General features: G+C 39.9%; 1 protein-coding gene across 4 annotated transcripts in view; it reads right to left on the bottom strand.

The window, feature by feature from the left end:
* Positions 1-6,348, bottom strand: part of LOC129058114 (PC-esterase domain-containing protein 1B-like) — a 34,486-nt gene extending 28,138 nt beyond the window's left edge. The window contains exons 1-2 of one of the 4 annotated variants that reach the window (XR_008522974.1): positions 5,349-5,490; positions 2,986-5,212 (exon numbers count right to left, since the gene is read on the bottom strand). Coding sequence is in view for 1 of the 4 variants with exons in the window: in XM_054549800.2 (XP_054405775.1) it covers positions 3,329-4,561 (1,233 nt within the window). In the remaining 3 variants the exon portion in view is untranslated. Of the gene's footprint in view, positions 1-162 lie in introns of those variants that run through there. The other 3 variants (XM_054549800.2, XR_008522973.2, XR_008522975.1) reach the window with 3 other exon arrangements.
* Positions 6,349-23,169: the final 16,821 nt, after the last annotated feature.

Genomic DNA, 23,169 nt, shown 5'->3' with positions numbered 1-23,169 from the left:
AGTAAGTAAATAAGTATACTATAGTTGATATGCTAAGGAGAAAAAAAATGAAATCACACAAAATGCTCAGTTAAACCACAAAAGGCAAAAAAAGAGTGGAAGAATAAAAAACAATGAATAGAATGCAGTAATAAGGAAGATATTAATCCAACAATATCAATAATTAAACATCAATTGTCGTTGACACAAAAAGAGATTGTCAGAGTGGATCAAAAGACCCAACTATATATTGTCTACAAGAAACACACTTTAAATATAAAGACATATCAAGATTAAACATAAAGGGATGGAGAAAGATATAATAACTCGAATCAAAAGAAAACTCAGTAGCTACATTAATTTTAGATAGAGCAGACTTCAAAGCAAGGAATGTTATCACAGATAAAGATGGACTTTACATAATGATAAAAGGAGTCAATTCTCCAAGAAGACATAACAATCCTTAAAGTATATGCACCGAACAACAGAGCATTAAAATACACGAGGCACAAACTTATAAAACTCCAAGGAGAAATAGAGGAATACACTATTATAGTTGGAAACTTCAACACTTATCAGTAATGGACAGATTCAGCAGCCAGAAAATCAGTAAAGACATAGTTGAACTCAACAGCACTATCAATCAACTGGATATAAATGGCATCTATAAAATACTTCATCCAACAACAGCAGACGACACATTCTTCTCAAGCTCACATGGAACATTCACCAAGACAGACCACATTCTTGGCCATAAAACACACCTCAACAAATTTAAAAATAAAATACAATGTCTGCTCTCAAATCCCTCAGTAAAATTAAACTAGATACCAGTAACAGAAAGGTAGCTTGAAGATCTCCAAGTACTGGGAGATTAAACAACACACTTGTAAATAACACTTGGATCAAAGAAGAAATCTCGAGAGATATCTCAAAGACAATATTGTCAATATGTCAGTTCTTCCTAACTTCATCTATAGATTCAATGTAATCTCAAGGGAAATTGCAGCAATCTCTTTGTGAACATTGACAGATTGATACTAACATTTACATGGGGAGGCAAAAGACCCAGAGTAGCCAACACAATATTGAAGGAAAACTAAGTCAGAGTACTGACACTACTTGACTTCATGCCTTACTATAAACTTCCAGTAATCAAGATAGCGTAGTATTGGCAAAAGAATAGACAGGTCAATAGAACGGAATAGCGAACCCAGAAATAGATACCCACAAATATAGTCAACTGATCTTTGACAAAGGAGCAAAGGCAACATAATGGAGAAAAGACAGTCTTTTCAACAAATAGTGCTGAAGCAACTGGACATCTGCATGCAAAAATAATCTGCATGCAAAAATAAATACATAAATCTGGACACTACCTTATACTTTTCAGAAAAACTCCAAAACACTGATAACAGCAAATGATTCCAAGGATGTGGATGGTAATGCAATACGGTATAGCCACATTGAAAGACAGTCTGGCAGTTTCTTACAAAACTAAACATACTCTTAACACATGATCCAGCAGTTATATTCCTTGACAATTATTCAAATTATATTTTATTTACAAAAAACCTGCACACAGATGTTCATAACAGTTTTATTCATAATTGCCAAAACTTGGAAACAACCATAATGTCTTTCAGTAGGTGAATAGATAAACAGTGATACAACCAGACAATGGAATATTATTCAGCCCTAAAAATAAATGAGTTATTGGGTACAAAAAACAGAAAGAATGAATAATACCTACTATTTGATAGCACAGCAGGGTGACTACAGTCAATAATAACAATTGTACACTTTACAATAACCAAAAGAGTGTAACTGGATTGTTTGTAACACAAAGCATAAATGTATAAAGGGATGGATACCCCATTCTCCATGATGTGATTATTTCACATTGTGTGCCTGTATAAAAACATCTCATGCACCCCATAAATATATACTCACAAAAATTAAAAATAAAAAAACATAAATGAGTTCTCAAGCCATGAAAAGACATGTTGGGAACTTAAATTCCTAATCAGAAGAGCTCAATCTGAAAAGGCTACATATTGTATGTCTAACTATATAGCATTTTGGGAAAAACAAAACTATAGAGACAGTTATAGATCCACAGTTTCCAGGGGTTGGGGAGCAGGAAGGATGCAGAGACAGACCAGAGAGGATTTTCAAGACAGTGAAACTATCCTGTATGATACTATAATGATGGATGATACGTGCCATTATACATTTGTCAAAACCCACAGAATGGAGAACATCAAGAATGAACTCTAATGAACTATGGTGTTGGGGTGATAATGATGTGTTAATGTAGCTTCATCAAAGATAACAAATGTACCATTTGATGTAGGATGTTGATAGTGGGGGAGGCTTTGCCTGTGTGAAATCAAAAAAGTATATGGAAACTCTCTGTACTGTCCACTCAATTTTGCTGTGAACCTAAAATTGCTCTAAAAATTAAATTCTAGGTCAGGTGCCCTGGCTGTGGGAGGCCAGGCATTCCCAACACTGTGGGAGGCCTAGGCAGGAGGATTGCTTGAGTCCAGAACTTTGACGACAGCCTGGGCAATATGGCGAGACCCCATCTCTACAAAAAATTTAAAAAGTTAGCCAGGCACGGTAGTGCACGCCTGTGGTCCCACTTACTTGAGGGGCTGAGGCAACAGGATCGCTTGAGCCAGTGCACTCCAGCCTGGGCAACAGAGTGAGACCCTATCTAAAAAAAAAAAAAAAAAGTACAGTCTATTTTGAAAAATGTGCTAGGCATTCGATGAACTTTAAAGATTATGTTTCTAACAGAAAATAAACAACCTTGCATTAGTGAATGGAATTTTTTTTTTTAGGACAAATGCTATGTTGAAGCACAGAGAAATGTAAAGAATATGTAAGACAACTTAGGTGAAAGCTTTAGATATTAGGTTCTATGAACATACTCAAAAACGAACGGTGAAATGGAAATCTTAATTGAAATGTTTAAGTTGTAAGGATCAAAATTTTTACCTTTTTTTGGAAGAATGTCAATGGAAAATACTGCCTGAAGACTTACATTCGGGTATGGCTGGGTTTTTTTTGTTTTTTGTTTTGTTTTTTTTAAGGCGAGGAGCACTTTTATGTAGACTTCATTTCTCCCTAAATGCTTAGAGGAGAACGGCCTGGTGGTCTGGGTCCCTGCTCCCTTCCCAAAAAGCGGCGTGGAAGCTCTGGCAAAGACGAGTGATGTGGAAAGCGGTTCACTGATTGGAGTAGGAACCTCGGAAGAGTTGCTGAAGGCCAAGCTCGTGTGATAGTGGTCAGGCAGCCCATTGACCATGCTGGGGAAGACAGGACGTTCTCCCAGGTCTGGCTACTGAGGCCTGGGTGTTCTCGGGACCCCTCTGTGTGTGCGTGTGCGGCTTCGCTGGCTTAGGCGTGGCTCGCTGGGGCGCCACGGCCGGTAAGGGGAATGCCCCCTCTCTCGGCGCAGAGCAGAGCTTGTGCGGATGGGGCCCGGCCGCGACTCGCGGCCAACCCTGGCGTTTTCTTCGCCGCTGTGTCGGATCTGGCGCGTGGAGGAGTCGCTGGAGAAATGCCGGTCAGAGGACAGATAGGCGACCTGACGGCGGGGAGGGAAAGGCGGTCGAGCCCAGAAGAACGAAGCGAGCGATCGAGGGGCACGGAGGTCTCCTCGGTCCGCTCGGTCTCCTCGGCCCGCTCGGTCCCCTCGGCCGTGTGGGTCCGCTCGGTCGTCTCGGGGCTGCCTTCTGCCCGCCGGGGCTGCACGTCTGTTGGCGTGGCCATGCCTGACCCACCCGTCCACGGCTTCGCGGCGGGGCAGGTCCACGCCCCAGGCGTCTGCCAGGTGGGCCAGTAGCAGCTGGGAAAGGTGGCGGTGCGCGCGCTCGTCCCAGTGCACACCGTCGGCGAGCCGGTGCCGCGTGGCGTGGCGGAAGTGGAAATGCAGGTCCAGCACGTCGAAGCCGCGCCTCGCCGCCTCGGCGGAGCTGTAGAAGTTGGCCTCCATCACCTCTTCGCGCAGGCGGGCGCGGCGGAGCTGGCGCGCGCATGGGAGGCAGCTTCCCGAGATGGTTTCGGCCACGGGCATGGCGGTGTTCCACATCAGGAGGCAGGACGTGGGCAGCGCCCAGTCCAGCCGCACGAACAGGCTCTCCACGTCACGCCGGTAGCTCCTGGGGAAGCCCCGGCCATCCCTGGCGAGGTCCCAGAGGCAGGAGTTCATGATCACCACGTCCGGGGCGGGCTCGGCCCTACGCAGCTCCTCCACGACGCGCTCCGCGTAGTGCGAGTACACGCGCGTGAGGAAGTAGAAGCGCACCAGGTGGTGGCCCGAGCGGAACTGGCGCACCTCGCGGTAGTGGCTGTCGTAGTGCATGCGGCCGCTGCTGCAGCCCACCAGCAGCATGTCGCGCTCGAAGCTCAGCTCGCCCTTGGCCTTCAGCTGACTGGAGGACAGCAGGCAGTCCTTCTGAAGCAGGAGCACCAGGTCCTTGTACACGGCCAGCTGGACCGAGTCCCCCATGACCACCACGAACTTGTTGTGCAGCAGCTGCCGGACTTCGCAGGCTCGCAGCTGGGCCATGGCGGCGGAGGCAGGGCGCGCGGCCGAGCTCCCGCCTTTCCTCAGTGCTGATCCGAAGAGGATTCAGGGACCTGCAGGACCGCTAGGCGTAGGACCGCTAAGGTCGTCTCTGCTGGGCGCCGGGGCTTGGGCCGAGGAAAGACGCTGGGGTCGCGCCCCTGAAGGCCGCCTGAGCGCAGTTTACTTCAGCCGGGATGTGACCTCTGAACCGCGGAGGCTCCCGTGCGAGGACTGGCTCCACCTGGCGGAGGGGAGGCGCGGAACCCCCGCGGGAGCGCCCCGCTAGCCGTGGGTCGGCGAGGGCTCCCTTTGGGTGGCTGTGTGCTGGCTTTCAAGTACCGCCGCCGCGGACTGCGCTCAGTTTGCACTCAGCGCCGCCTGCTCACGGCCTTCTCTTTGTTTTACCAGCAGCAGCTCGCTAATGGAGGCCACCGTCCCGTGTGGAGGCCGCTTCTTAGCGTTGGCTCTTGGCGTTCCTGTGTCCAGTGGAGAATGTCTTCATCGCCGGCTTGGCTCTCCTTCCGTGCCAACTCCTATCCTGGGGCATTTGGGAAATGCTTCCTCTGGAGGAGGGGTGCCATTCCCAGGGGTAGAGCCCGACCTGGGGACTGACTTGCTAGATCAGTCTGTTGGGAGAATACTCAGGTCAACCTGTACTGACAGAATACTCAGGTCAATCTGTGCTGGAGGGCTCAACTCTATTTTAGTTAAAATCTTTTTTACCAGCTCATGGAGGATTCACATGTACTTATAACAAATAATACAGAGATCATAGTGTACCCTTTACCTATTTCCCCCACTGGTGGCGTCTTGGAGAGCTGTAGTACCTCGGCGCACTGAACATACAGACCCTTTCCTCTGCACAAGGATGCCTCCCATTGTCCTTCCAGTGCCAACCACCTTCTTCTCTCCCCATTGCCCTGATGCCTGGCAACCGCTAAGCTGTCCCCCGCTTACAGAATGTTGCCATTTCAAGAATTCTATTTAAATGGAGTGGCATACTATGTAAGCTTAGGGGACTGGCTTTTTCCCCCTGCAGCATTGTTCTCTGCAAATTCGTTCAGTGTGTTTACTTTGTATACACTGACCACCTGTTTTCTGTACTAGGAAGTGAGTTTCCAGTGGTACCAAGGTGTCAATACTTTGTTCCATTTTTATTGCTGAGTACTATTCAATGGTATGGATGTACCATAGTCGGTTTAACCAATCATCTGTTGAAAGGACTGTAGGGTTGTTTCCACTTTGGGGCTTTACACATCACGTTGTTACGAGCATTTCTGGGCAGGTTTTTCTACAAACCCAGGTTTTCATTTCTCCAGGATAAACCCAAAACTGCAATTGCTGGGTGGTATAATGGTTATGTATTTATCTAGGGCTTTAGGAAATGCCCAGACTCTTCTCCAGAGTGGTTGTACCATTTTACGTTCCCACTAGTAATGAATTTAGTGGCTAATTTCGTTCTTTCTGAGATGTAGATATGCATATCCTGGATATGTAAACCCTGGAATCCTATTCTGTATGGAGATGGATGTGACTTTCCTGGTTGTATGAACCCTGGTTTCCTTCTTCCTTGGATATGGGTATATAAGTGTCAAGCTGTGTAACGCAGGCCTCCTTCATCTTTCGGTATGGATGTGAGCTTCTAGCCTGTGTGTAATCCTAGCGTCTTCATCCTCAATTAGGAATATGAGCTTCCTGCTGAGTAAATCTGGACTTCTTTCTCTCCGTCCTTGGTTCTGAGTGCAAAATTCTTGAACTTGTTTTTAACAGAGGTTAATAAACAATCACCTTTTAAAATATTCCTTATGATTGTCCTATTTATCAGTTAACACCTTTGTGTGAAACAGCTAATTTTGGAGCCAGTTATTGTAATTTTTAGTTATGACGTAAACATTGTGAAAATTGTCAAAATCAAAATGCAGTCACTTGTTTTAAAAATCGCTGACAAATAGAGGTAAGGAAAGCCGTGAAGGGGGAATTCTCGTGCATAAATGCCTCATAAGAAGTATCACAAAAGTGTCCACAAAAACCACAATCTTGAACAAAGGCCATCACAACCTTACAATCTTACACCTCTGTCACAACATCTGCCCAGCAACTGCCTGTCCAACCTTGGACTGGCACCACTCTTGTTGTTACTGATCCTTCTAGCCAGAATAATTATCTAAAAACAGTGACACAGTCCTCATTTTTCCTTTAAAAACCTCTGTCTTCCTTTACTTTCCTGAATACTCACATAGTTGCTATGGCACGTATGTTCTCACTGAAATACCTATTTCTGAATAAACATAATTTTCTTTTGCAGAATCTCCTTCTGTGTTTTCTGTTTAGGTTGACAATATAAATTCATGAAAACCATAAAATTCATAAATAGACCATTATCAAGAATTGTATTTATACATTAAGGGGACTTTACATGCTTTCGTCATTACCTATTTTATATATTTATATATATATAACTAGATATAAATCAATTGGTTTGGTAATTTCTTCTCATATTTTACATATTTCTAATTAGTGGGAGCATCAAAGCCTTTTGCCTTCAGTACAAATGAAAGCGTGATTTATATTGGTTTAACAACTACTTTTTGGCCCCTAAAATCAATTGTTTGTCCTTATTGCCAAGAAAGAAAGTTGAAATTATTCACTAGTGTATGTAAGAATTACCTAAAATTTTATATTATTTTGTGAAAACAAAATGATTTATTTGTATGTTGCATTTTAAAGGTAATAATTGAATAAAACTAAAGTTAGTTTATAATAATCTACACAAGCACCTTTTGTTCAGACTACCTTCATGGACATGCTACCCTCTCTTGGGGAGATTTTCTCACTTTCAGGATAAAATGAAGAAAAAGGTTTTAAACCCAAGTTATGGTGATATAGAAGCCTCATACTACATCTTTTCTTTTTTTTATATACGGAGTCTTGCTCTGTCACTCAGGCTGGAGTGCAGTTGCACTATCTCAGCTCACTGCAGCTTCCGCCTCCTAGGTTCAAGCGATTCTCCTGCCTTAGCCTCTGAGTCGCTGAGACTACAGTTGCCCACCACCATGCCTGGCTAATTTTTGTATTTTTAGTAGAGGTGGGGTTTTGCCATGTTGGCTAGGCTGGTCTTGAACTCCTGACCTTAGGTGATCTGCCCTCCTCAGCCTCCCAAAGTGCTGGGATTACACACATGAGCCATCGTGCCCAGCCTCATACTACATCTTAAAAATGAACATGTATGGCTAAAGAAGCATTACATTTATTAGAATACTATTATAATATTGAAGTTGAAACTTCAATGTGATTAAAGGAAAGAAACCAATTTTAATTTCTCTTGAGCTATTTTTTTTTCCAAAGATAAAGAGGTCTGTCTTGAGAGCACAGTGAATAAATACTGTCATTTAACCAGTTAATTTTTACAGAGTTTTTATCTACTTGTTTATCCATATTGATTTTTTTAAAAATCAGTTAATTTATAGATTTGTGGGTTTTTTTTTTGTGTTGTATAAATACAACCTTAAAAGACATTGTTTTGTGTTGTGATGCCACTCTACGTACAAAGATATTTCACATTAGGACCAGTAAATGTTAAAGCTAATAGAAAACCACGTCAACATTTACTTTGTTTAGCTCATTTTCCAATATTATCATTTTTTAATTGTTTATTTCCAATGCCTAAGATTTGTTATTAATGATATAAAAATATGCAATATGTTCAATTTAAAGTATAGCATAATATGAACTTTATGATATTTTAAAGTATTTTTTCAGTATTTTTTTCAGCATTTTTCAGTACTTTTTTAAAGTTTTTTTTCAGTATTTAAAAAAATTGCAAATGTTAATACATGACCTTAAAAATTCTAGAGAAGAATAAATAAAAATTCAGTCTTTTATTTACTCCTACCTGTTCTCAAAGATGTGTATCCATCCAGTCCTCTTTTTACAATGTCACGAATAATTAAATGTGTATATGCTTTTGTATTTTTACATAAAATTCATTATTTTCCGTAGTATTCTGTAACTTACTGTTTCATGTAACATTATATGACAAACGTCTACCTTGAGTCAAGTACCCTAGAAAACAGAGCTTAAAGAAAAAGCTGATATGCTCACTTATTTGCAGGTAAATCCCAGAGAAATAGGAATAAGGGAAGAAAAGAAAACAAATATGATGGGATACATTACTGGGCTGACTACTGTGGGTGTCAATTGCAACTGACTGCATGATCTCATGGGATCATCTTCCCAGATGTTGAGTGAACTGTTTCATCTCAGGACAGTTAATCTCTGAAATGAAGGGAGAAAAGTGTATCTATTAGCTCAATCTCCAACATGTCAAAAGTTCATTTACCATACAGGGCATTCAGTTCCCCTGTGATTCCAGATTACCAGTGTGTGAGAACCATATGGATCCCCCTGCCACTGATAGCTCAGCAGCAACAGAAAAGCCCTGGGGCCTAAGGTGGACAGTATAGTAAGGTCTGAGAAAGTGAATTGTCACCATAACACCTGGGTAAAACTAGTAGCCTGTCTCTTTTTCTGTGAGGACACCAGTCATATTGGATAAAGGCCTGGACACAGGTACTATCAAAAGGATCTGATGTGCTAGTATGTATTGATGACTGAAACATGCTTTTCCATGTTTCTTATGTCTTACAGGTATAGCTCATACCTTTAAATGGCTGAATAGTACTTCATTGAAGGGATATACAAGTTATTTAAATAATCTAATAGTATTTGTAATGATAATAAAGGAAAAAGGAAATAAGGCAAGGAAGGATGGGAAAGAGCAAAATATTGCCTTTGGTCTTTGGTCAGGAACTTGTCAATGAATTCTTTCATCCAAAACTCCAACCTCCATTTCCTACCTCTAACTCACTCAAGATCCAATCCCATATGCATTCTTCCAATTCCTGCTGATACATATTAGCTAGGTCATGAAATGCCTTTAGCATGGAAGCTGGGATTTTACTTCTGTGCACAAGTTGTGTTAAGACATGATCTGGCTATTGGCCTAGACGCAGTGAGAGATGATAATGTCAAGCCTTGCGATCTTGCAAATTTACAATTTCAGTGTAATCATTACACAGTCTCTAGGCAAGCAGAGACTGTTCTTCGCTGGTGAGGAGGATGAGGCTGCTTATATCAGCCAGGAAATCTCAGGAGAATCCAGGGGTTCAAGATTACAATGCCCATCCACCTAAATGTCATTATCCAAGATACTAATGGTCTCAATATTTTCTATCTGGGTTCTGACAGTGACTTGGGAGAACGCTTGCAACTGTACATTTGGTTTCATTTACATCTCTAACAATGCCATAAATGGATTCCAGTCTTAATTTTTCACCACAGTCTGTCCTGAGTTTCCATTGATGCTGCCATAGCAATCCTCTGAGAATCAGAGCATGCCTTAAGTTAGCAATTAACTGCTTTGAGCCTATGATTTTCTTTTTACAAGTTATTTAGGCCTATCAAAACTAGCTACCTTACTCCATTATCTTTTTATTTATCATGTACCCATACTGATTACCACAGATACTTGGGCTCCTTCTTTTACCTTTACCTGAAGCTTAATTGTGATACCATTGTGTGCCATGGGTTATTAGCATTCTACTTAACACAGTAATGGTGTCCCTCTTGCCTTCCAACAAGTGGGCATCCAAATCCAAAATCCCATTGTAAAGGTCTGTGTTCTAGAACAATTTCTAGTACCAATTGCTTGACCCCTTGTATTAGTTGCCTGGGGATATCATAATAAATTACCACAAATTGGGTGGCTTAAAACAACAGAAATGTATAATCTCCTTTTTGGAGAGATGAGAAGTGCAAAATGAAGGTGGGTGTCGTCAAGGCCATCATTCCTCTGAAATCTCTAGGGGAAGATCCTTCCTTGCTTTTTCCAGTATGGGGTAGCTCTATGAGTTCCTTGGTTTATGGCAGCGTTAAGTCCAATTTCTGTGTCAGTCTTAACATGGTTTTCTCCCTGTATGTTTTTGTCCCTTTTTTCCTGAAGAGGACAGCAGTCATATTGGATAAGGGCGAATCCCACTCCAGTATGACCTCAACTTCACTAATTACATCTATAATGATGCTATTTCCAATAAGGTCACACATTCTGAGATATTGAAGGTTAGGACTTCAACACATCTTTTGGTGAGGCACAATTTAACTTATAATGGCCCTCACTCCTTACAAAAAGAGCCTGAGCCAAGGATTAAATGTTGATGGAGAAGTGTAATCCTATTGGTGAGAGAATGAGGGAAATGGGAAATGTTGGAGGGAAGACCAGGAAGCAATTCACAGTGAAATATTATCATTTTAGCCACATTTCTCAACAAGCCACAGCGAAGCACAGTTGTTTACAAAGCAGATGTGCTTATTTATTCATGTATGATATTTTCAGATAAAGAATAAAGAGAAAATCAGGCTCAAGCAAGTCCATCCGAGGGAGTCAGGAATAGAGGATGACTTTTCGGCTTGGTGCTTTTCTGAATCCTGTCTCCTGTTGGTTAGAATTTGCCCATTAGGGATTTAACTCCGCTATAACTGGGTTATATTATCTAGACCCTTTAGCAGCAGCTTGGTAAACCCAGCTGTGTGGTGCTTTATCCATGTCTGGAAGCAGTGAGAAGAGTGAGAGACTGCAGGTATGTGACCAGACAGTCATGTGAAGGGGTGTTACGTGTATCTTTAGGTCTACAATTTTAGCTCCCATCACCATTTGCTTGATAATCATGAGGGAGAGGAGTAAGAGGAGGTCTTCCCCTTTCAGGTATGATCCTCTAAATAATTACTCTGATATTTTTGCACAATCTACTCTTGCTCTTTGTACTTATTAACTCTGAGCATGGAAAATCTTTGAGAATTTCTTCAATATTCAGACTTCTTCTACTTAGGGCATTTGGTGCCATAGTTTCCCTGCTCTATTCCCCCCAGTGATCAGACCCTGTCTACTTCTAGTATCTTCTCAAATTGTCGTCAGAATCTCTTATTTTCCAAAACTGCAATTTTTATGTAAAAACTATTTTTCTATGATTTCAGAGTAACTAGGAACAAGAGGAAAATAGAAAATTGTGCTTGTTCTGCCATCTTAAACTGAATGATACCCACTTAGTTTTTTGATTGTGGAAATAAGTATACCACTGTTCTAGTTTCACTAATAGTTCTATTGGATTTATAAGTTAGAGTTATTATGGGTTTAAGAGTTAAAGAGTAAACCGCATAGATGGTAATTAACATAAGGAGGAAAAATAAGGGCCTTAGGAAGCTACCAGACTGAAAATTTAGAGAAATTTATTATGATAAACAGATGAGCTCATTGGCCCAAGAGGCTTTTCTGATCATTCTATTCATGTCTCTTCCCTTTCTCCATCACTCAAGATCCATATCCTGCTTGATTTTTCTCCACAATCTTTACTGCTGCTTGAGATTTTATTGATTATTTGTTTATTTTCTACCTATTCCATCAGATTTCATGAGGAAATGGCTTGTTTCTGTTTGTTGCAGTATCCTCAGTTCTTAGGATGATGTTGGGTACATGTCTGGTTCTCAATAAATACTTAATGAAAGAAAGAATGAGCCATGGAAGTTCATTGTTGGAAGAGATCTTTAAAAACTACTTTAAATACCCATCTAAAACTTGAATTGCTTAAATAACATGTCAACTAAGCAGTAATTCAGACATGATACTATGTTTGTTTATGCTTGGTTTTGGGAAACTTTCTACTTTCCATGACAGTCCATTAGTCCTCAGAAAGTTGGACCATAACGAAGTATCTCTCTGATATTTTTAAGGATCCTTTTTTATTCCTTGAGATAATAGAGGACAGTGATTATTCCTCCATGTGGTAGCATTTAATATATTTGGATACCATTTGGATGCCATGGTTCTCCTGAGTAGTCTCTTATACTGGCCCTGGATCTCTTCAATTATTACTACCTAGGCATGATTTCTATTCTGTGTTACTGCATGGCTCTATATACAAATAGGTATAATGATAGAATAAGAAAGAGAATTCACAAGTATGTAACCATGACACAGCAAGAATTTCTTTATATGGTGATAAAGTGGATTCCTGTGGGGTAATGTCCCCCTTCCCTTCCAAAAGGTAGTGAGATTTGGTTCTAGGATCCTCTGTCCTGGTGAATTCTTAACTCTGCAAGTTTCAGGGGGAAGAACTAGAGAAGCAAGAGTTGCCTCTTCCACTCATAAGTCTCTCTGTTTCTTTTATCTCATGTATATCCTATGCTCTTCTTTGGTTTGCTGACTGAGCAGTAATCTCAACACTGTCATGTTCACATTGTCATTTACATCAGTTATTAAAGCTGGACCAGCTTTTGTGGTTGGTCCTAGTCTATAAGTGTCTTCTCCAATCCTAGTTATTCTTTTCAGAATGCATTGCAAGTCAGATATGGCATTCAAAAGTAACCCAGATTTTCCAGGTATGGTCTGATCAACACAACCTAGGTTTGGATTATTACCTCCTTTGTTCAATTAATACTGCCTAAAACTTTATCCGCTTTTTTGGAGGATCTGCCATGCTCATGACTCACATTGCCTTTATCTTCCACTAAACTCCCTGAGTCATTTTAATAGCTGATAAATATGGTCTTCCCTGTCCCAAACTTATGCCTCTGGCTTTTTGAATTTGAGAACAATTCTCAAGACTTATTACTGCTAGATTTATTCTATTGTCCCAGTTGGGCAAGATCTTTTTATTCCATTGCTACAGCCTGTCAAGATCTTTCTGGATTCTGATTCTTTCATCCCAGTTAGACAATGTCCTTCTCAGCAATCTGCAAACCATGCTTTAATGCATGTTCCTTTTATGTCTGCAAGTTAATAATAAAAATTCTGAGCTAGATAAGACAGGGTAAAGGAATTGAGATACATACGCAACTCCCTTCAGTTTTACATTGATCCAGTTTTCAGTAGACTTTGGATATAGTTGTTTAACCTATTATTGATCCACATAATTATTTTGCTTCTAGTACATATTTCTCCATCTTGTACAAAGGAAAATTGTGAAATTGTGTCAAACATCTTTCTGAAGTCCTTATAGATTGGTTTCACGGATTTAACAGCATAACCTCACAAAGATGTGCAGGATGGTGTCCGTTATCTTCTTCCTGCTTCTCCTAATCCATTATCCACCCTGATTTGTGTCCCTGGAAGCTGTCCTCCATGGACTGCATGAACTTGATTCCTTTGTCCTGCACTGGCAAGAGATTGCAGGAGGGCATGAGGAGAATGAGATCACAATATGTATTTCCCCAGATTGCTCTCTTCATAGCCAGAGATAATCAGTAGTTTAGTGTAAGTGGCTTAGTTCTTTTACCAAAGTCCACAATGTCCCTCCAATGGACTCTCCTTCCGATGAAGATACAGCTACAACCCTCTCCAGGTTCCCATACATATTTTCCTCCTTGCCCCTTCAAACCTAAAGGCCAGGGCAAGCTTCATGGTCTTGCAACTTGTGTGATCATATAGGGTCTCATGCTTGGTTTAATGCTAGGCTATCCCTATCGTGAAATTCTTAATCATTTTTTTAGTGGGGTGGGGGTGCCTGCAAATTATGCAGACAGTCCTTCTGTGGTTGGTACTGGTTCTCCCCAGTTGCTTTACTGTCCCTCTAAGTTTTCTTTAACCCTGACCCATGTTTTTATGAGGATTCTCTTTTCTAAACTCTCCTCTAGTACGTTAATTTGTTATGTGTGCATCTGTTCCCTGCCTGGACCTTGACTAATACAGAAGGAAATGAGGTGAGTCTAATATTTTTTATGGAAGTCTTTGTTGGCTCCTAGTGATCATTGCTTCTTTAGGTTCTCTACACCTATTCCTTTATATAAAAGATTCTAAAATCTTAGCTGAAATCAATGTAACTTTTACTTGTCTTAATTTGCCAAATCTTTCTTTGTCCCATTTTTCGAAGATTGGCTGGTATTTGCCTGTCTCCAGTTTTATTCCTCTTTACTGTTTTTGATCGTCCCTCAAATGTCACTGGCAATGTTTGGTTTAATGATTTAATTTGAAGATTCTTTAGAGACCTTTAGAAATAATTCAGGACCAGAAGTTTAACTATGCTTCCCCAGCTAAAGCTACAGTTTCCTCTTATCAACATGTCTTGTCTTTTTTTCAGTCCAAAGAGAGGTTTGCTTTTTCCTTGTCATTAGTCAATATATCATTGGCCCCCAACAGAGAACATTCCCTTCCTTTCCTTCTACTTGCACTCATAAAAGACTTAAAATATTCAAAAAAAAAAAAAAAAACCTTCCTCTATTTGGTGCTACAAACATCCCGAAACTTAATTCTGTGCCACCATCTAATATTAATTGTTTCCTCACTGTTTCTTTCATCAGATAGATCTTTTGAACCTATAGAGAGGACATAGATATTAACATACAAATTCAGAGACTGAAGTCAACCTCCACTCCCTTCCAGCTCTAAGAAGGAAGGATTCTTTATTGTTTCTGCCTCCTTAGGGCTGGAATCCTGTCATTCTGATTGGAATCCTAGGAACAGGAAAATATCAGATTGATTTTCAACAGAAAAGGCCTGGAAATAGAAATGATTATGGGGATTCAAGTTTGGACTACAAAGTGGAAAGGTTTCAGGTAAGAGTTTATGGAAGAATCCAGAAAGATGGTAGGTGTTAGGGAGGTACTGTCATGAGGATGGCTGAGGCCTAAAGAAAAGGCACATTTTGTTTTGCTACAAAGTGTCTGTTCAAGAGACTATAAGTTTATTGTCTATACTCTGCACTAACAAGAGTTTACTATTTTATTATCTTGTTTTACATGATTTTACTATTCAAGAAACTTAGGAAACTAAAGTTGTAAATATCTTTATTGTTAATTTCAGGACCTCACAGAAAATCTATTTAAACATTCCATTTACCACTGTAGGGGCCATAGAAAAAAATTTCTTTTCCTCTGAAATTTTGCAGAAAATCAACTTAGAAATGCAGGTGAATAGCAGAAAAGCATATAAAATTTATTTTACTGTGCATAACATAAGGAAATCACAGGAGAATGATTACCCAATGACCCAATGGGGTACAGATGCTTATATACACTTCTTCATAGGGCAAAGGGAGATGGGGGGAGTGTGGCAATTTGAGACATAATAAATGATTTTTAGGTGAAAATAAATGGATTTGAAGAAGATACAATGGCCTAGGACAAAGTCTTTTGATCCCACAAAACAGACAGTGACTGATAAATGATTCTCTTTGAAATACTGAATGGACCAAAAAGAAAGACAATGGTTTGGACAAAAGTCTGTCCAGGTCTTTTAGTCTTTGTTCCTGCCATATGAATTAAGTTAATGCAAATTCAAGGAAGGGAACAGAGGTAATTGTTTTCTTCTTTGGTGGGTCTGGACTTCAGGCAGATAAAGGAACTTCAGAGACCAGCTTCATCAATTGCTTTGACAGAGACCGAGGATTGAGAGACAGGAAGGGGTAGGGGAAGGTCAAAGAGACCTTGAGGTTGCTTCTTTAGTTCAGTATGTCAAAGCTGCTGGGGTACCAGTTTCTGAGCCCCAATAACTTCATCAGAGAAAATACCTTTTCTCAGGACAATATAGCATGAAAAGAGTGTTTCCTCTTCAAAAATTCTCTTTGAAACCATATCCATGCCATGTTCACCAATCCTAAACAATAATATTGTGAATCTTCTGCAGTCCTAGTCTAGCTCCCACTTTGAAGGATCTGCTGACCACCCCCCACATCTTATTAATACCTTCACTTTTTTCTCTCAAATTCAGGTGCGACTAAGACTGTTAAAATAGCAATCTCCCTCAGCACAATAAACAATAAAGTTAGCTTTGCTTTATCAACAGATGATTTTCGGGCTGGTGTCAGCATTTAAGGATCTGATCACAGAATACTCCTTTCACATAAACTTATTTACATCCTGGAGAGCAAGTGTTTGAAGGAATACACTTGAGGGGATATAGGCTAACAGGATTGTGCAGGAGGATTCAGTCCCTAAGAAGACCTGGATTCAAGCTATCAAAATTCATCTTTTCAGCCTGGCACAGTGGCTCACGCCTATAATCCCAGCACTTTGGGAGGCCAAGGCGGGCAGATCACGATGTCAGGAGATGGAGACCACCCTATCTAACACAGTGAAACCCTGTCTCTACTAAAAATACAAAAAATTAGCCGGGCTTGGGGGCATGCGCCTATAGTCCCAGCTACTCAGGAGGCTGAGGCAGGAGAATCACTTGAACCCAGGAGGCAGAGGTGGCAGTGAACCGAGATTGTGCCACTGCACTTTAGCCTGGGTGACAGAGTGAGACTCTGTCTCAAAAAAAAAAAAAAAAAAAAGAAAAAAAGAAAAAAATCATCTTATCTTCGAGTTACATATTTCTTAAGGAAAGCATCTCTGTCAACATGTTTGTATACACTAAGAGGAGTTAGTCCTTCCTTCATGTATTTCTTCTATGGATAATTTAATACCAGGTGTTATGGTCTGAATGTTTTCCCCAAAATTCATGCATTGAAACTTAATCGCCAATATGATAAGAGGTGGGGTATTTAGGTATGAAGTCATAAGGGTAGAGCCCTCATGGATGAGATTGGGGCCCTTATAAAAGAACTTGAGGGAGTAGGTTCATTCTGTTTCACTCTTCTGCTATGTGAGAACACAGTGTTCATCTCTTTTTCTCTTTCTGTCTCTTCCACCATATGAGAACACCTAGACAGTACCATCTATGAGGAACAGGCTCTCACCAGACAGCATACTTGCAGCGCCTGAATCTTCCCAGGCTCCAGAACTGTGAAAAATAAATTTCTATTGTTTATAAATTAGGCAGCCTCAAGTATTTTGTTATAGTAACACAAATGAACTAAGACACCAGTATGAAGAGTTTTATTTTCAATTTTCTTGAAATGAAATCCAATTTGTCTTTCTTTTGCATTTTTTTCTTACAAAGGGTGGGTCTCAAAAGTTTATATCTGGAATTTTAAAGAGAACGGACTGAGATAAAGAGCTCTTAAAAGGTCCTCCAGATGGAACTTTAAAATTTCCATTAACTAATGCAATCTAGTACGCCTTATCTCAGTATGGACAAGTCTTTGTCCCACAGCTGTCTGGGGTTTCTAGGAAAGCTACACAATTTTAGGAATCTCTCAGTAATCTGTTCAGTAGGCTTTATACAGAGAGATGAATCTGGGAGAATATAGCCGATGAGGGATATTCCCTGTGTCTTATACCCTCATCTCTCCAGATAGCATTACCTGTCGTCTGCTGTTTTGTCACCTGCTCATGTCCTCTCCTCTCTGCTATTTCCTTCTCCACTGCACCTCCTACCCCAAGCTGACCCCACCAGGTGAGGTCGGCAGAAAACAGAAGCCTAATTCAAACCATTGCACAATGTTACTGTATCTCATAACTAAAAATATTAACATTAAAAAAAGTAGACATCTTTAACTACCTGAACCTCACATTTTTCATTTGACTGATGACTATTATAGCAACAGTCCTTAGTACCTCAAAGGTTGTTATCATGACTAGAACATGAAAGAACTAAAAAAGTAAAGCTTTAAATGAATGTAAACCATTATTGAGATGTAAAGGTGGTAATAGGTATAGGTACTATTTCACATTAAAGTAAAAGTACAGTAATAGGAAAAATGATGTACTATCCTGGCCACTCTAAATATTTTTACTATATTAATATGGTTTTCAGAAAAATTTTAGTGTAAGATAACGGCTGTCATTTTTGCCTGTCAGCTCAGCTTTAGTTTTGAATTTAATTCATTCAGGCTAGAAAACCACGGCAGTGATCAAAGGCATAATTATAACATATTTATAGCCTATTATTATTGTAACATTCTGAAGTAAAGGGCAAAAATTCCACCCAGTGAACTTGTTCTTCCTGTTACTGACACAAGATTGAGACATTTAAATGCTAAGACATGGATCCCTGAGGCAGAACATAAAATATTTATAATGAAGGGAGTATGAGCCAATAAATTTCAGTTATGAATGTTTTTAGCTAGAAGAAATAATAAATAACTTTCCACAGGCAATATTTCAGTTTGCATTTATTGTACCTCATCATACCAGATTTTCAGGAAACAATAATGATTGCATAGTAGGACACTAAATTACTCTCATGTTTAATGAACGATTAAACTGTTAAGCTTTGATTAAGATATAAGAGCCTCCCTAATTTGACTGTGAGATGTGGTTTCCTTGGAAAGGTATAGATCGTGATAATACCAATAAAGAGATTTTAATTTATATACTTTCTATTGAATAAAAGTAATTTCAGATATAAGTAAGCCATGTAAAAGGATTACCAAACTCATAGGTTTAGGGAAGAAGGGAAAGGAGAGCATTTAAGTAATAGGGAAATGAATTATGCACTTGGAATGTCTTATCTCTAATCCATTTAAACAGTTTAAAAATTTGGTAGGGAAAATGGCCTAAATTACATATAATGATGCATAAAAATTGCTAGGACAAGTCAGGCGCAGTGGTTCTTGCTTGTAAACCTAGCACTTTGGAAGGCCAAGGCAGGAGGATCACTTGAGCTCAAGAGTTTGAGATTAGCCTGGGCAACATAGTGAGCCCTTGTCCCTACAAAAAATTTAAAAGTTAGCTGGGCATGGTTACACGTGCCTGTAGTCCCGGTGACTCCAGAGGCTGAGGTGGGAGGATTGCTTGATCCCAGGAGGTAGAGGCTGAAGTGAGCCATGATTGCATCACTGTACTCCAACCTGGGTGACAGAGAAAGACACTGTTTCAAAAAAATTAAAATTAAAAAAATAAAAATTGCTAGGAGATATTGTGGTACCTGGGAAATAATGCAAGATGAGAGGCAGAAGACTTAAATCAGAGTTCTGCCTTTGTAACTTACTAGCTGTGTGACTCTGTACAAGTCAGTTATCTTGTTAGACTCTCCTGTTTCTTTATTTATGAGACAACAAGAAGAAGACATATCTTGCATAGTTGTTGTAAATATGAAGTGAGATAACAGCCTGGGCTCTCCAGGAAGCAGAACCTGAGTGCAAGCTTGTTATCAGCTTTTGTGATCCTGGAAAAAGGTAAGAATGAGGGATAGGGAAACCAGGCCAAGAAGGAGAGAGAGCCAATGAGTTGCCAGTAGACCATGGTTATAAGTGCCACCTTGCCAATCACTAAGAGATTGAGAACTGTCACATGAAATGTCAATCAGGATCATCCATCTAGGGGAATAAGAAGATAATTTATTAACTCTATTTCCTTCCCCCATTGATCACCCATGCAGTGTGTTATGGGTTGAATTGTTTCTGTCCCCGTCCTTGATTTATATGTCGAAGTCTTAACTTTCAATACCTCAGAATGTAACTCTATAGGGTAACTATGTTGGATATAAGGTCTTTAAAGTGGTAACTAAGTTAACATGAGGCCCTTAGGGTAAGCCCTAATCTAATATGCCTGGTGTCCCTACATAAGAAGAAGAAATGTGGACACACAGAGGGACACCATGGGGTTTGTATGCAAGAGGGAAAGACCAGGTGGCCATCTGCAAACTAAGGAGAGAAGCCTCAGAAGAAACCAAACCTGCTGACACCTTAATCTTGGACTTCTCGCCTCCAAAACTGTGAGAAAATACATTTCTGTTAGTGAAGCCACCCAGCCTGTGGTCTTTTATTACGGCAGCCTTAACAAACTGATAGAGGGTGTTAACTTTCCCACACTCTGGGTGGTACATGTGTAAATGGAGAGTGTATTTCATTCCTGGTCCCAAGCTGAGGTGTCAACAGAATAGCCCCATGTGGGAAATGAGAGGTAGACTCTTGGGGTGAAGTGCTGTCATGCTGCACCTAAGCCCTCACAGATCAGGTGGTCAAGTTGGTATCTGGAACAGGACAGATGCAACTAAGAAAACCTGAAAAAGTGCACAAAAGGTATTAATACAATATACAACAGTATTTTTAAATGGCAAGTTTGTTACTAATAATCAAAACTACCTTTTACTACTTTATGGATTTATGTAGGATTCTTTAGGAATGCATATGGCTCATGAACTCATAATTACATCACTCAATTTCATTTTAAATCATGTTCATGTACAACTTTCTGAGACCAGAGAGTTGTACCAAATAGCCACAAGTTTATTTCAAAGAGCAAGCAAAATTTAGAGTCTTTATAAAACAGTAAACAAACTGTATATACCTGAAAAGATAAAGCATTAGACAAAATATAGCATTGCTTTAATTGCTTTTGTATATGTACCTGCTTCCCTTGAAATCCATAGCAACAGAATTTGGCCTTCAAATTCCATGTACCATGGTCTATTGCAAAGAATCCTGAATTGGACACACTAGAAAGATGAGTGATTTTCTTGGTCACAGAAGGCGTGCATATGGTTATAAGTTTGGTTACATGAGACCACAAAAGCTTTCTGTTATATTTGTGGAGATGTCGGGAAATATCTCCATATTTCAGGGGTAGTTAAAGGGTTTGTGGATTGGTGAAGTGAGAAGGAGTGAGAGGAAATGTGGTTTCTGTGGGTGCAGAAATGGAGTCAGGAGTCTTGAGTGCTATGACATGAACAAGTGTGGAGGGATGTGCCCACGCAGAAATATCAGCGACTGAAAACTTACCAGTCACAAATTTTGCATTTCAACAAACTCAACGTCTGACATGTTTCTTATGTACATTCTAGTCTAAGAAGACAACAGGCTGAAATCCCTCCTCAAAGATGGCACTGAGTAGGAAGTCAAACTGGTTTTCTTTTTTTTTTTTTTCCAACTTCCTGGTTTTAATTAATTTGATTAACATCCAAATACAATTATGTTTTAAAAATCTAGAAGAAGCTGCCTAGAGAGTCATTTGTTTGCTACTAAGAAGGGCAGAAGTAGGAGGAGGTAGTTAGTACCTCCAGTTTGTAGCTGGGGTGATGTTCTTTTTTTTTATTTTATTATTATTATACTTCAAGTTTTAGGGTACATGTGCACAATGTGCAGGTTAGTTACATATGTATACATGTGCCACGCTGCTGTGCTGCACCCATTAACTCGTCATTTAGCATTAGGTATATCTCCTAAAGCTATCCCTCCCCCTTCCCCCCACCCCACAACAGTCCCCAGAGTGTGATGTTCCCCTTCCTGTGTCAGACTGCTAGCAAGACTAATAAAGAAGAAAAGAGAGAAGAATCAAATAGATGCAATAAAAAATGATAAAGGGGATATCACCACCGATCCCACAGAAATACAAACTACCATCAGAGAATACTACAAACACCTCTACGCAAATAAACTAGAAAATCTAGAAGAAATGGATAAATTCCTCGACACATACACCCTCCCAAGACTAAACCAGAAAGAAGTTGAATCTCTGAATAGACCAATAGCAGGCTCTGAAATTGTGGCAATAATCAATAGCTTACCAACCAAAAAGAGTCCAGGACCAGATGGATTCACAGACGAATTCTACCAGAGGTACAAGGAGGAACTGGTACCATTCCTTCTGAAACTATTTCAATCAATAGAAAAAGAGGGAATCCTCCCTAACTCATTTTATGAGGCCAGCATCATCCTGATACCAGAGCCTGGAAGAGACACAACCAAAAAAGAGAATTTTAGACCAATATCCTTGATGAACATTGATGCAAAAATCCTCAATAAAATACTGGCAAACCGAATCCAGCAGCACATCAAAAAGCTTATCCACCATGATCAAGTGGGCTTCATCCCTGGGATGCAAGGCTGGTTCAATATGTGCAAATCAATAAATGTAATCCAGCATATAAACAGAACCAAAGACAAAAACCACATGATTATCTCAATAGATGCAGAGAAGGCCTTTGACAAACTGGTTTTCATACAGATATTATAAAAATGTTGCTTGCTGAGAAGCCTGATCAATGTTGGTAAGATGAAATGTGAACATTAAAATTGCAGGCTTTGCATAAGTCATCATTTAATAACTACCTTATTTACCTAATAACAACCCTATTTACCTAATAGTTGAAAACGGGAAAATAAGAGGAGACATAGGTACTTGCTCACCCGCTGTTTAGCTTTGTGTTCATCTCTGGCTGGATGCCATTTCCAGGTGTTTGGCATTGAGCCAAAGACTAAAATTAGACATTTGATACAGCTCTGGGTGAGACACAGGGGTGATGTAGGAAAGCTTGTTCAATTCTTGGCTCCTGACACTCCTATTAGTGCCTCACTTTTCAGGGCTGTCAAGTGAACCCACCCTTTAAAGGAAAATGGAATAAGATAGAAATGTGAATAGAAAAAATCTACTAACCCCCATATATTAAAGCAAAGTCTCCTTTATAGTACACTATTTACTTAAAAATTTTAAGTACATTTTCATTTCTTTGGAAAAAACATGTAGGATGAGTAATGCTTTTATTCTTTTCAGGGGTTGGTCCAAAGCATATTCTAACAGTGCTCATAGATATATGACATTGTGAAAATAAAATTTGGAAAAGCAAAAACCAGAAATTCAAACATCAGAAAATATATAGGAGTTTTCCTATAGATGAATTCATCAGGTTGTATAATTTAATTCTCAGTTTTATAGATATGAAAACTCTACTTCGGTAGCACTACAGAGGGGACTACAGATTGGTGCCACAATCAAAGGCACAATAGAATGATATCTAA

This window comes from Pongo abelii, chromosome 11 (genome assembly GCF_028885655.2).
Source record: "Pongo abelii isolate AG06213 chromosome 11, NHGRI_mPonAbe1-v2.0_pri, whole genome shotgun sequence".
Taxonomy (NCBI): Eukaryota; Metazoa; Chordata; class Mammalia; order Primates; family Hominidae; genus Pongo; species Pongo abelii.
Note: the sequence above shows the minus strand (reverse complement) of the source record. Positions and strands in the feature narration are given on the sequence as shown.